The sequence below is a fragment of the Aythya fuligula genome, chromosome 1 (assembly GCF_009819795.1).
Source record: "Aythya fuligula isolate bAytFul2 chromosome 1, bAytFul2.pri, whole genome shotgun sequence".
NCBI classification, from domain to species: Eukaryota; Metazoa; Chordata; class Aves; order Anseriformes; family Anatidae; genus Aythya; species Aythya fuligula.
Window position 1 is genome coordinate 68,397,444 of NC_045559.1, and position 15,574 is coordinate 68,413,017.

The window sequence follows — 15,574 nt, forward strand, 5'->3', positions numbered from 1 at the left end:
ATACCATCTTTTATGTTTTGTACATATTTTAACATCTGTTTCACCTAGACATTAAATGTAATGCACGATTTAGAGGTCAATAAAATAAATCTTAGCATTTTATTTTTTCCTCTGAGCATGCTAAATTGCTATTAGAGCTATACAAAAGTTCATTCAATAATACTGGATGCCCAGAAGACACTGAAAATTCAAGTTTTCCTTTTACATTAGAACATCTGCATTTGGGATGACATCAGGAATGCCACATAGGAAGGGGGTGGCTCCTCCATTATTTTATTTTTTTTGTAATTAACATTGCCTTTCTCAAGAAGAGGAAGTACAAAACTTTGCAGATGTTTCTTTTAGTAGTTTTCACGTGTCACTAGCCTCAACACCTTCCTCAGTTATTTCATACCTCCATATGAGCAAACTAGTCGTATGTGTCATACCTGGTTTGCCAGCACATTGGAAGCACAGTGAGAAAGTGGTCAAATCCTTAGTGGCAGCACTACCTGCTATGCAGAATTCAAAAGGATGTTGTTCATCTCAGCATGTTCTTCAATCTTCTGTGCAAAATCAGTGCTGTGTGGATGAGCTGAGAAGAAAAATTTAGAGAATAAATGGGAGCATGTCTGAATTGAGTATTTGGCTATTTGTCCATGATACAAAACCATTTTCCTATGACAACTTCTGTCCGTCCAGAAGGGAATTTGTCAGAAGGCCCCAAAAGGAGGTATTATACTGTAGCAATAGTTCTTATTTTTAAAAGTATAATTTTTGTGACTATTCATTTTTATACAGGAAATTAATGCAGTGGCGTTTAACTGCTGGAAGTTTTTTCAGCTGAATTTTTTTGAAGAATAAAAGGAAAAACACATTTTATAAACGGTCTATTATGTAATTTTTTAATTATTACCAAAATACTAAAGCAAGTTGCTAAGAAATTGTTATTGGTATTCATCCTAGTACTTAGTATGATTTGACTTGTATGAACTTTAGTTATACACAGTGTGATATATATACACGTACATAATGTTCACATGTATTCTGTATTCTATGTGTAGTGTTTGCGTGTGTTGGTGTTTTTTTTGTTGTGTGTTGTTTTGTTTTTTTTTAGGAATAATATCCTGGTTAGAATTTTTTTTTTGATCATACTCTGCCGTTATCAGATGTTATATTGTCCTCTGTTAAATCAGTTAACAGCATAGGCTTGGAAGATACCCAAGACAGTTGGTGAATGAGCATACGAGCGCACTGTGAATTTTGCACTAGGAGCATATTTTTATCCATCTGTTTTTTTTTTTTTAACCAGGAAAAAGTATTTTTAAAAAATATCAGTGCCTATGAACGCAAATAAGAATACTGCTAAACCTGTGTGTTACTAAGCTAAATATGAACGTAGTTTCAGAAGATAGAAATGCTGGGGATTTTTATGGGTGGGAAAAAAGTGCAATAGTGTTGAAGAGAAAAAAATGGTTAGGTTGATTGCTTTAGGAAGTATAAAAATTAGAAAATTCTAAGTTTAAAAAAAAAAATATTGTATTGTGGTGTCTTTTGTAGTGGAATGTCATGTAAAAGATTGTTTTGAGATCAGATGTTTAAGTAGTTTTTTTTAGCAGAGCACAAGACTCAGAACTGAAACGGTAATAACTTTTTAAGAGTACACATTTGTATATCAATTTTGTTCCACAGAATCGGAAAAAGGATGATAATGTATCTAGTAACATGCTAAAGGAACTGGAGAGCACCAGTAAAGATAATAATTTGAAACAAAATAATGGAAGTCCTGGAGAAGAAGCAGCACAACTAAAGCATGATGGAGAACAAGAACATAATTTGGGTTTTTCTAAAGAGGTACTAAACTGTCCTTAATTGAACTGTTCATCAGCCTGTCTTTCAATAGAAAAATATTTTTAAACACAGACCTCAGTGTGGGAGATCAAGCAAAATTCCTTTGCATGGAAGATTAAGATATCTTTTATATAAACAAATGTTCTATAGAGCAGTGCAAAACAGTTTCAGATCTGTCTGTAGCCTAGAAATTGAACTATTTCATATATAGCCTTCCTAAATTTCATCTTAATATCAAATTAACTTTAATTTCAAATTAATTTTATTGAATTTTAAATTAACTTCAATTAATTTCAAATTATCTGTTACTATCTTGATTGGAAAATGACAAAATTATGGTCTTTACATCTTCGGAAACAAACCCACTACTGATACATCTTTAATAATCATTGTGTGTGTATTTTTTGATGATCATTTAATACATATGACTTTTTTGTTTGCTCGGCTTTAGTGCACCAAATACTTTACAGGAAGCAGAATAAAGCTGACACAGCAATTTATACATGGAACTAGGCAGTAACTGTAGTTCATGCTGTTTGGTCATCAGATTTATTTCTGTCTTGAAATAGTCTCAGATTCAATTGACAGTGAGTTACGTTGGTGTTTCTGTTAGTGAAGTGCCCTGAACACTAAGCAAAAGCAAACTGACTGTGAAGAACATATTACAGAAAGTATTTCCACATAGTTATATCCTACTTGCAGTGTCATGTTTTTTTAATCTCTTTGTGTGTAAGTTTTTCTTTTTCAATCTGTATTTTTCTTCCCTTATTTTTCCTTTTGCTTTCCGATTTTATATTTAGCTATTTTAAAACATTTCTTACAGATAAAAATCAAATACCTAGCATTCGTTATTATTCTTCAAGAATACTCTCTTTTGAGAGTCTACTGTTTTATGTTAAGTATGCAAATCCCTTAAAGGAGTATTATGTAATAAACTAATACCAGTTATATCTAATCAGACCTCAGGTATCCAATTCAAGCTCCTCTGCAATGTACTCCAGTTGCTGGAATCTCTGGCATTCTGAAGAGCAGGATAGCATATAGCATACAAAATTTAGGCAGGCTACAATCTGAAGAGTTCAGATAAGTTCTGAAAGTTATTAAGGCAAGCCCTGCCCATTGCCTCTGGTATAAGTTTCAGGATAACTCTATTAACCTGAATGGTATTGATTAAAAAAAAATTCTTAAGGTATGTAATTCTGAGTTACTAAGTATACATGATGGCAAAATTTGTCTGTTAATAAAACTGTTTCCTGATACTGTATTTCTTATCTACCACTGTGTGTTACAGCTTTCTGTTTCATGATTTCAATTTTTTTTTATAGCTGACAAAAACTGGTGATATTTTATCAGATACACATGCTGTATCTGACTCAAAAGACGTGAATACTGAAGAGAAAGCAGAAAAGGAAAATAATAATAAATTGGATAAAACACATGATGGTGATATAAGGTAAAAACAAAACAAGATGTTCAGAGGCTATTTTAAACTTACATATTGCATTTATTAGTTGAACATACCAAGCAACTAATGAAATACTGTTGTAAATACTTACAAGGTATATTTATGTTTTTGAGTGGTTCACCTATAGAGAAATCTAGTGAGAAACCTAACTCCCTGCCAAGATTCAGTAAGAGGTGATGAGTTGGTGGGAGGGGAGATGCTTATTTTCAGGTATTGTCCCAGTTATAGAATATGTTCATAATCTTGCTTTACCTTAAAAAATGTGTTCGGTAACATCAGTTCAAGCTTTATCAGTTTATTATAAAAGCTTCATCCAGAGCTTCTATAATAAGCTTTTCATTACTGACATTTAGGAAAACATCACATTTATGAACAGGTTAAACAGTTTAGTTTATACCTCCTGCTTTAACCTTTACATCACAGTTTAGGAATATTACAGAACTAGACAAATCTTGTGTTTTGAATGTTACTCTTTAATGTTTCATAACATTATTTTAAGCTGTACAGATTCTACAGTTACACTGCAGACCCTAAGTGGGTTCTTACATCAGATCATAACTATCTCATAGCATGCTTCATCAAAATAGGTATCATGCAGTGGGAAACAGTATGGCTATGTAAAAGAAGGGAATTTGTTTTCTAGGGTGTTTTTTTTTTTAAGTCTAACCTTATAGGGTAGATGTGTTTGAAAATACATATTTAATTTATTTTACACAAATTTGCCTACTGCAACTTTTTTTCTGTTAACAGAAGAAAATTGAATTTTAACTCATCAGTGGTTAACACCTGAAGTTAAGTTCGAGCGAGTTCTAAATGCTGTGCTTTTTTTCAATCAGCTTGCAGAGCGTAACCACAGTTACAAACCACAAACCCAAAACCAGTTCAGAAGAAAGTGAAGTAGTTAGTGTTCAAGAGCAAGGAGGGATTATCTCTCCGTTTGAATTAGCAGCACAGTCTTCAAAAGGAAATCAGGCAACAGCAGGTATGGAAAAACATTTGACTAAAGCACAAATTATACATTACATATCATCACAATGAAATCAAGTTTTACATGTCTTTTGATGCTCTGAAACCGTTCTGAATTGAAAGTTCTGAGCTAGTCTAGGTGCTGTGCATATGTTTTTATAACACAGGGAAAAGTAGATTCCCACGAGATAACTACAGAAATTCCATTTTTCTGAGGTTTTAATGTAGATTTTGTGGTTGCATTTAATTCAGGGAATTAATTGACTATTGCCAGAAATTGAGTCATATTATTATTGGATTTGGTTGGAGCAAATCCCTCCCTGTTCATCTTGTAGAACACCACCTCAGTCTTGGATATGTGTAGACTATTTACCTTTACATCCTAGCCAGGGATGGCCTCAGGTTTGCACAGACTGAGGAATCTGAAAGTTTCCAATATACTCTGTAGATTTTCAACTAGCAAGTAAAAGATCAGGTTGGTCATCTTTTCAGAAGAAGGAACAGATGAGGAAACAGGAGATACTATCTGACTGGTAAAACATTTGGTGGTGTATTTTGCTAGAATGAAAAGCTGGAGTAAAGCAAAATTGTTTGCAAAGAGAAAAATGAGTGGGGAGCAGGTAGGAGAGGAGGAAGATAATAGAATTTAAGACGTTATTAAGGTATTTGGTGATGGGAATGGTTAAGTAAAGCAAATGGTTCAATATATGGGCATAAAAGGTGACCTGGACCTTTGCAGTGCAGTCAGCAATCCTTTCTGTGACTTGATAATCAAAACCAGAACCATTTAACAATGCACTGTATAGTGCCAGGCAGAATAACAAATGCTTAGTTAATCTGTGCTGGGATATAAAAGTGGGTCTGGAAGTGTCCCAGGTAGTTAAATTGTACATATTTTTTCCTCTTTGTAACATAACACATCAGCATTCATTTGTCTGTTGTTTGTTCCTGAGAGGTTCTTTTAGTCTTGTAAAGGCCTGAGTCTTTCCTGGGATGTTTTCTTTCTTGAAAGAAATTATTTTTGTTGAGAACAGCTGTCTTCTCCCCTGAAGTTGTACTCATTGTGTTGATCAGATCTGAAGTCTTAACTTGTGTAACTTCCATTTATTTCTGTTTATACGTATTATGGTTTTAAATTATGATTGTCAATCTTATATTTATTATGGCTTGAAATCATGATTTCAGGCCAGCTAGCTTTTGCCTTCTGTAACTTGTTTTCTTATTTATCTTGCTGTATGACTCGCAGTGAAAAGTTTGCCTTCTTCACCAGAATCGTTATTGTCACCAGCTCCATCTACACAACCACAGCTCACAGAAGGATCACATTTCATGTGTGTATAGTTACAGAGAAGTACGTCTTTTTTCCCCACCCCTCCTGCCATTTCTCTAATATTTTTTTTCTGAGTGTTTATATTGTTGTTATCCTTCTGAGAAATGTCTGTAGACAGTATTTGGCAAGAGACACACAAAGGTGTCTACAATGTTGAATATAAATTAACCAGAAAACAAAACAAAGAAATGTACTGACTTGCTTGCAAGTAATGTATACTATATTAAAATACAAAAAGAAAGGACTAATTGGCTTATCAAGCACATTCTCCACAACTGGCAAGGTAAGAGAATTTGTATTACATGAGAGACCTAAGCTACTAAAAAACAGATACCCAATTATGCTGTGAACATCATTGCTCAGATACAAATGAATCTTGATACTTCAGTCTGGGTAATGGGCAACTAGAGCTGGATCTCTTAGTGATGCGTAAGAAGGAGTGGTCTAATAGTCCAGAGAGTTTATGGCTTAGTGCATGGATGAATGAAGTGTAGCAAACAGGAAGGGGAAAAAATTAAGGGTGGATGAAAATGTAACAATTACAAAACTGTATTTTTTTTCTTTCTGTATAGATAGCTCTACACAGCTTCTCTCCCTTCATCTTAGGTGTTTTCTAGGAAGTTACAAAGCATGAGTTTGGCTAGATTTACATGTTCCTACCTGTAGTGTTACCTACTCAATAAATGGAAGTGGTAATATAAGGAAGCATATTTGTTTATACAAGTGTTTAAACGAATTAATATGATATCAATGGAGACACTTCAGCACTTTGCCAGCATTTAAATCAACATTTTGTTGTCAGGAAGTAACTGTTTAGGTAAGCTTTCTACTAAAAGAATGAGCTTTGTTTCAATGATAACATTAAATGCCATAGCTAATGCAACTTAAGAAAACTTTAAATTTGAGATGTTTCCAGTCACTTACCATTGGGAGATCTGAAAATACATTTTCTTATTTACTGCCCAGCCTGCATTGCCAAGTTTTCATCTTAGCAAAATTAGACTTATTAGTCATCTTAAACGTCTTATTTACATGAACTACATGCGGGAAACTATTAATATTCTTAAAAAAAAAAAAAAAAAAGGGGGGGGGGATATTTTCATTTTTTTCTTGTTTTGCATGAAAAGACTACATTCAATACTGACACCAATGTTCCTTTCTTCCTACTGGATGCAGTCTGCCATAATTAAATTTAGTTTGTATTATTGTACTTTTATTCAAAAGCATTGTTGTGGAACTATTTAAAAAAAAAAAGTGGGACTGTTCAGTTTTTCTGGAAACACTGATTTGTGTTAATAGTTTTTTAATTCTACTGTATATGCTTATGCATTTTTATGCATATTATTTTTAACTAGAACAAATATTCCCCTGTCAACTTAGTTTCAGGTCAGTAGTGTGACTGAAACTGCACTGCTGAATTCTTTCTGTAGTTACAGCACACCTGTCTTGAAAGGGAAAGCAACCTGTACCTTCACCAGAACTTTTTTTTTTTTTTTTTACCAGTTGCATTAAGTTGCTTTCACCTTTTGTCATCAACTCCAGTGATCAGATTAGCAAATTTATTTTAAAGTATTTATGCTAAATGTGAGATTAGCAAAAATGAATCACTTCTATTGTGATCTGCTTTGTAATTAAATGCCTTAGCCTTGACGTCCCACAGTGTGATGTAGCCTCACAGGTAGTGCTGTAGGTATAACATTTCCATGTTAAGTATGATTCTACATTACTTTTTGCAACAATATAATTGTATTGCTATGCTTATGGCAAAACAGAGCATCTGGGATGGTAGTTGTAAAACTAATGCTCTGCTTATATATGCACAGCTATAATGAAGCAAGGATTTCAGAAATTAAAATATATCCCTTTTGGCTGTTCAGTGTTTGAATTGAGTTAGAAAAACTATTCAACGATGTGCATGTGCATTCCCCATTTCTTTGGTGCGCTTGATGCTTCTGTTGGTTGTTTCCTTGGAGCTCCAAAACAAATTCAATCCACGAGCAGGGCCTAGTATACACAGAAGATGTAAGGGGCATAGTCTGCTTGCCTGCAGCATTTACAGCCCCTTGCCTTCTGTGGCTGCCATTCCAGTATTGTGCAATGCTGAAAGATAGGTCTTTTAATGTACAAGAATTTGGTGTCTCTCAAATGCAAGAAATACTATGCACTGGAGGGAAATTCAGAGCTGTGGGATCAGTCCTGTTCATACACAGCATCTGGAAAATGTATGGTAGATTTCAGAAAATAATGAAATAATACCTATATTTAGCTTGTACGGTCAATTAGTAAAATGATACTCTTGGCACAATGCCAGGAGAATTTGGCATAGGAAATTGGTGGCATAGGATATCCTAAGATTCAGGAAAAACCCATTAACACAAAACTACTTTCTTTGTTACGGCTCTTGCTTTGCAGAAGAGAATCTGGGTGCATTCCACTGTTGTTTTTTAAGCATTACATTTACACTGAGTAATGGAGGGATAATGAAGTTTTAAGCAGCACCTGTATCTAAAGCTCAAACACTTCTACTAACAAACTGTTAAAAGCTATTTTTAGAAGTCATTTCAGCAATAGCCAAAATGCAGCAATCTCTGGGTGGAGCACTTGAACTTCAGAGCACTTCACAGCTACACTGACATCACAGTTTAGCACTCAAATAAAGTTGCTTCCCTTTTCAAATTGTACCTGTCATTTGTCAAAACAGTTAGGGTCATGGATACTATTACTGTTTTTATATTAAAAATGTTGGGAGATAGTTATGTAAAACAAGATAAAACTCTCAGACTGGGTTTTCATACAAAGTTGCATAAATTTTAAAAAAAGCTTACTTCTGCTTCTTGATGTCAGAGAATGATCAGGAAAACTGATGTTGGAAACAACTTATACCTAAAATACTTCATGATGTTCTACATCACTGATAACTCCTGCTAGGATGAGGTCAGAAATTCCATGCTGTGTTTAATCCCAGGAGTTATTTTATACAATATTCTGTTGTTGCTGAAATAGAGTAACTCAATCTATGTCTGTCTTCCAGCACTAATGGCTTCTGTTGAAACAATTCATGCCTGAGATGTATGGACCTGACCGACGGAAATGTGAGAAGATATTGTACAGTATATTTTAAATCTATGAAATTCATAGTACTGATGCTTTTGGCCACAGAGCATCATTTTATCACTTCCTGGAAAATGTTTATTCCAAGAGAGCTTTAATGGCCCACATGTACACTCAACAACCTTCAGATTGTTCTCCTGATACCAGCTTGCTGCTATGATTTCTGTGCACATAAAATAAAGGCTCTTTTTAATGTGCAGCCTACAGTCAGAACTTTGTTTTCCAGAATTAACATTCTTTTAATTACGGATCATATAAGTTTACTTTTTTGCTTCTTTTAGATGCATAACAGTTAATTTTACATATCACCACTAAACCTGTTTTACACTTTTTAAACACTACAATTTATTGTTTTAACATTTTATTTGTAAAATTTTTATATATATATATGCATATAGATATATTTAAAATGTGCCATTTTTATTATTGCTTAGTAAAATATGTCCTGTTTCTGCTGTAATTACTTCTTGGTCAGGTTGCAAAGTCAGCAGTTACTGCCACACTTCTGTCAACAAATACATTAATGTTAGTGCTTACTTTTTCTTAAATAAAATGGAGTGTAGGTATTTTGAGGTACTGGGCTTTTCCTTTGGGTTAGGGTGTGTACAGCAATAAGCAGGTTTTCAATCCAGTGCTTAGTTTGTGTAAAAATGTAATTATGTTCATTGTGTATATACTATACAATGAGCACATACGATGTAAGTATAAGAAACCACTTACTGTTCAGATACGATTGTTCATATCTCATTTCTTTTATATCATATTAAATAAATGTTGATGTTCTTAAGGACTTCTATGGTTAGTATTTCTTCCAGCAAACAGATGTCATACAGTGTGTTCCACCTTTTGATGTGGGGAATGCAACGATTCTTATCTCATTGGCGACATCACCTGTCAACCAGAGTAGCAGTGACAGACTCTTAAGAGATTCCAGTCTTCCTCTATGGGAAAGAAAAAGGCTGCAACACACAACAAAAAGACAACATGAGACTGAGATGCAAGAAATACAGGTTCAGCTTCTGACTCTCCCAGACGTGTATCATGATGTTGGAATAATCACTTAGTCATTCTGTGTGCCTCCATTTCCTGCCTGTTTACTTGAGACGTAATAGCCTGTCTTGCTGGGGTGTGGTGAGCAGTAATTCAATATTTGGAAATGTTGAATGCCACATTCAGTAGGGTTAAGGAGAGACGTATGATGATTCATTGAGACTTTGACATCTGCAAAGCATCTTCCAGAAAACGAAAGAAAACCTGAAATCATTTGTCAAGTGTCATCACACTACAGATGTTGCTAGCTTCAGTTTTCCATCTTGCACAGCTGTCTCAATTTGCCTGAGACAAGAGGTTTAGAAAAGAATGATGAAAAATGAGAAGATTTAAAAGGAAAGCTTTTGAGTCTAGGATGTAAAGCTAAGAAATCCTTTAAAGATTCCAGCAAGTGCTGTGTGCTTCAATGCATGTGTGTGCCATAAGTGGTAAGGAAAGTTTCATAAGAATGCGACTGCCAGCTCTCATTGTGCTTTTTTTATCGTACATATCATATCCTGTTCGAGTTAATCTTGATGTACTAGAGACTATATAATTCAGTGTTTTCCAGAGAGGAGTGCCTGAGATTGACACGCAGTTTGAAATTAAATCCCCATTACCACCTTAAAAAGGAGTTTGTGTTCATTGTACTCTTCTGCCACTCCCTGCTCTGCTGTCAGTTCTTCCTGGGGTTCTTTGCCACAAAGGACACAGTGTGCTGTCTACCTGTCATTTTGCGTTTTTCTCTGAAAAGTGAAAAACTAGGAGGCAGAATTTAGCAGCAGAGCTTGGAGGGTCATATTGAAAGAGGTTGCTGAAGGAAAGAAGATGAATCATGATGTAGGCAGACAGTATCTAGCTGAAAGTTTGACCAAATAGCCTTTCCTCCTTTGTTGGAACAGTAGCCCCAGATTAATGCATCCTTCCATCCAAAATGCAGAGCAAACAAGAGGAATGTGATTTTTATAGCTCAGCCAGCTGAGGTTTAAGTTCAGTGTCATCACTGAAACACCTGGGGCAAAACAAATACTACACACCCTGTTCTCTCCTTCTTATAGAGAGAGCTATTCAGCTGTCAAGCTTTGCAATCTCTTCCTGTCCCTGCTGCCAAAAAAACAAAATAAAAAATGGCAACCAATAAAGGAAAGAATGACTAAGTGGTTTTTGGACATTTATAGATCTTGTCTGTGTTTAAAGCAGTTGTCAGTTTGGAATATCTGCACAGTATGTACAGTTTATACTGAAGTTGGGGGAGGGTGGGAGAATTTGCAAGTTTTTGCTGGTACAACTGTTGGCAAAGATGGCAAATATAAATGGTGCAGGAATGTAATAATGCTCACAGACCGTAATTTCACTTCCTGTGGGCACCTGCAGCAAAAACTTGCAGCTTCATTGGGTGCTCTATTTTTGTCTTACTGAAAAAGATTAATGGCTCTGTGTTATCACAGAGCATCTACTGTCTCTTACCTCATCGGAATAACTCATCCCAGTGATCATACTCCTTCCAGATATATAGAAATATCAGAATACTGATATTGTCAGCTTTCAAACATTTATTTTAAGTTTGTATCTAGGATATTTTTATATTTCTGATTGCTTTATTGGCTATTGCACTGACACTTGTATATAAAGAACATGTGCTTTTTTTCAAAAGCAAGAGTCCTTAGGAATAACACAACACATTCTCTACAGATGTTCATGCTTTTCGGAACCAATTACATCTATTTTTGTCTTTTGTTCACCGTTTGCATTGTTCCAAGACTACTAGAGAATGTGATTCTTTTCAGTCCCTTAATAAAGTGACATTACTCAAAAAGTTGTAGTTGGTGTCTTGGCAGTTTTTGTATGTTGTGGACTGTCTCACAGAGAAAGAGCTCATAAGTATTATTATGGGGGGAGGGGGAGAGTAATCGGTTAATATTGTCTTATAAATATCTGCCATTAAATTAATACAATAATGCCTTATTTTCAGGAAATCAGGGAAATTAAAACCAGTGTGTTTTTTATCTAAGTTACTTTTCTTGGACAATCTGAGAAGGAATTACTACCCACCCTGTTGGACCCACAAGGTGTAGTAACCAGGAGTACATACAAGAGAGATGTTAATGGATTACAGTGGTAGTAACAGATGTACTAAATTCTCTAGTGTTTGGATGGATGGGTTAGGTTATATCCTGGGGGTGTAAAGCAGCAGAGTGAAAGGTCTTTAATCAGTGGTGGTGCTGGATAGCATTTATGTCAAACTTGTAACTGTATTGTAACAATAAAGTAACTTCTTTCTTTTCTAATAAAGCCATAAATAGTACTCATTAAAATCTCAGAAATGGATCACCACGCCTTTTCTGCACAATTCTCTTTTGTCCCCGTGATCCTGGATTCTGGTGTATTTATTTTATGAAGTTATTCTAGGGTAGTCTCACTTTATTTCAGTTTGAATTGTAGGTTAAAATGTTATTTTCCGTCTTTTAGAAAGTTGACATTTAAATGGCCTATGAGCAAATTGTCTATACCTGGCTTTAATGCTATGTGAAACAATTTAACTTTTTTTAAGGGTTAAATGCACATGAAGATAAAAAAGCAACATCTGGCCTCTATTTCTTCTAAAAGCATTATATATACTTGCAGTTATATCCTTGGAACTGCTTAACTTGTCCATATGGGAACACTGAAGAAGCTGCTACAAAATAAAATAGAATATACTGGTGGCTGAAAGCAAATATCTGGCTCAAAATGAAGGCTAAAAGCAGCTGCTTTCTGAAGTTGACGTGCACAACTTGTTACCCAGCTGTTCCAGATGTATCAGTATTCAAATGTTACTTGTGGAGTTAAGTTTTTGGTAGTTTTTGGAGATGTTTCTCCATTCTGCCCTATGCCAAATAAAGTGTTCTTAAGGTCTGCCTTAGACATTAGGTAGCTGCTGTTGTGAAACTGCAACTCTTAATTGTAGCTATGGGTAAGTAACATCACAATGTTTGCTAATTGGTTCATGGCACAGTCTTGCTATGGATGTGTTTATAAACAGTGTTTAGACTGGGTTAGTCTCTGTTGAGGATAAAAGAAAAAGCTATAGGCAAATGGTGCTGTTTCCAGTGGACTGCTATAGAGTATAACAGGACAAAAACAGATGTGATCTCATTAACGTCCTTATTGCCGAAACCAAACCTAAAATAAGGAATTAATTTTTTGTCAAATTCTATCCAGACCCCTGTTCTATGAAACGGGAATACTTCAAAGAATTTCAGACTAAAAATGGAAACACCCTCTTCCTCTTTTGAAGGTGAAATTAGTGTAGTTTAAAAGGGGAAAAAAAAAATCCAGACCCTGCGTGTTTAACTTATTAAGTAGAAGAAGAAAAATTTATCTCTGACCTAGAGATTTGGTTGCTGAAAACTTCCAAAAAATACCTGTTCCTCATCTTTCACCTGGTGGTTTTCATAAACTGCAGGGAATTGATTGCAGAACTCTATTCTGCAATTTTAAATGTACTCCTTCAGGCCAGTGTGTAAAATCTGCTTTTCTCATGCTGAAAAAATGCCTTATCCATACAACAGTTGTCCCTACAGAAGCATAGGGACAACTGAATCCAGCTCACCAGTTTCTTGCTTGAAACTGATAAAAAGTTCAGGTAGTTAATATCTTGAAGACTCAAAACATTATCATGTGAGGCATCCAGTACTTCTAAGTAACTTGCATATGAATATCCCGTTTTCAGGCAATAAAGCCTATTTAGAAGAGAAGATTTTTTCAAAGTACTAGTACCATTACTAGAAATCAAATAGTTAGTAGGTACAAATATATAAGAATTTACTAAAAAAACAAAACAAAAAAAAAAACCAACACTGCCATTAGTTGACAAACGTACATTTTAAAGTGATTACAAATAAATAAAACGTAGAATTCAGCAACTCTCAGCTCATGTCACCTTGTCATGACACAAATCTCTGCTCAGTCTTGACACTTACTGCATGTGTAATGGACTGTCCTGTGTATCGTGCAACTTCCTTCTCAGTAAAATCCAAAGTCAGCAAGAACAAGGAGGCTGTTTCAGATGTTTTAGCTTTAAAGATAAATTATTGTTTTTTAATATTTTCATGCTTATCAACCTGTTTTAGAAAGAGCCACTAGCGGCTATTGCATTTTCTCAATTTAAGTGCTGTAATGGTCATATCTAGATGGGAAGGAAAAAATAAAAGCTGAACTTTCCAATTAACTTTTTCTGGTGTTTGTGACTTTTGATATTTCATGTTTCATTTCTTGCCTGGAGGCTGTTCCAGAGACTTTACACATGCAGGCACTGGTAACTGCACTAAAGCAAACTTGTGTATTAGTGGGGACTAGCTAAAGTTGTCATTTCTTGAGCTAGGAAATTGCTGGGAAACCTCTGGAACTGTTTGATCTAAAAGCACCTTTAAAAAAAAAAAAAAAAAGTGTGTTTGCTTAGCCTGTATCAACACTACTATTTTGTAACTATTGTTTCTTGTGCATTATGCTGCAAATAGTAAGTGTTGTAATAAAGACAAAATGTCTGTGTTACATATGAGATACTGATCATTATTTACAAGACAGGAGTTAATAGAGAATCAGCCTCTCAACCATTTAGCGCACAGTGTTAGATAAGAGGAATCAATTGATTTTCAAATCGCAACATTGGGAAAATTATACTCAGACATATAATTTGGAACTTTTGGCATATGGGGGGATAATGACTGTGAACTCACAACATTTTATTTAGTACTTTTCATCCATGGTCTGAAGGCTGTTCCATTCTGTGTAATCAGCAAAATACAACATAGCTAAGCTTCATTTCATTAACTACACAGAATTTAGGACAAGGGGGAACTGAAGTCGTGACATTTTGGTCATTTTTAACTCATTAAAATCTTGTAGCCCCCATGAAACACAGTAAGGTCATGTTTGTAAAAGGTTTAAAGCTTTGCTTTGAGCCATGCCTGTTTCGGACATCCATTTCAGAGAAGTGCTCTGCATGAATTACCATACATCTTTCCCAGTATGCCTGGTTGCAGGCTAGAACACTTAAGTTATTTCACCTTTGCACAGAATCCTTGCACCATTTTCAAGCAACTAGTTATAGGTAATCTGAGAAGTCTTGGATCTCTTTACAGCTGATAGCTCTAAACTGTTAGGAGGATGGCTATATACATGAGCAAATCCCAGATAAAATAGTAGCAAAAGGAGTAGCAAATCCCAGAGTGCTTAGGAATGCTCCACGCTTTTGGGACAATTCCAAAGCCCTCAAATGCTCTAACTGCATCTTTGTCTTTTTTGCAGCAAACTGACTTTCTAGTCAGTTAATCAGATGGCTGCCTCCAGCAAGAGTAGGGGTATATGCTGGTGGTTTTAAAGGTGCCCAGCAAGCTGGATTTTTGCTTAGAAAAGTGTTGCTAACAATCACTATTGCTGCAATAAGAGTCTTTCCCTCTTTTTCCTCCCACACCATCTTCCCTTTTTCTTGCAGTTTTCAGTAGGGAAAGCATCACTGGCTTGTGCCATAAAATTGGTATGACTACCTGCTGGCATTGACTCTAAAGTGGTTGCTGTGAGCTCGTATCCAGTACCTGCGATGGGAAGTGAAGCTGTGCTGCCAGGGGAAGCAGGGGCAGGAAAGCAATGCACACCATCAGCCCGAGGTGGAGAGCACACCTGGAAGGACCCCGCACGATGAACTTAGCCCAGCTGCTGCTGCTGCTGCTTGCCTCTTTTCCCTCTCTGCTCCAGCTTTTGTCCTCATGGCGTGGTTGCCATTGTATGGAAGTTTTAAGGGATGAAAGCAAATGATTGGTGATGGGTGACATGATAGCACTTTAAATGGGAATGCAGATTGG

The 15,574-nt window shown here is 35.5% G+C and overlaps 1 protein-coding gene across 11 annotated transcripts in view; it reads left to right on the plus strand.

Moving 5' to 3' along the window:
• PLEKHA5 (pleckstrin homology domain containing A5) overlaps positions 1–11,547 on the plus strand; it is a 168,091-nt gene extending 156,544 nt beyond the window's left edge. For 7 of the 11 annotated variants that reach the window (XM_032186792.1, XM_032186844.1, XM_032186852.1 and 4 more), the window contains 5 exons: positions 1,672–1,833; positions 3,156–3,283; positions 4,132–4,277; positions 5,508–5,592; positions 8,623–11,547. In XM_032186792.1, coding sequence (XP_032042683.1) covers positions 1,672–1,833; positions 3,156–3,283; positions 4,132–4,277; positions 5,508–5,592; positions 8,623–8,641 — 540 coding nt within the window. In that variant the 3' untranslated portion in view covers positions 8,642–11,547. Of the gene's footprint in view, positions 1–1,671; positions 1,834–3,155; positions 3,284–4,131; positions 4,278–5,507; positions 5,613–8,622 lie in introns of all 11 variants that reach the window. The other 4 variants (XM_032186858.1, XM_032186867.1, XM_032186877.1 and 1 more) reach the window with 1 other exon arrangement.
• The last annotated feature ends 4,027 nt before the right edge of the window (positions 11,548–15,574 follow it).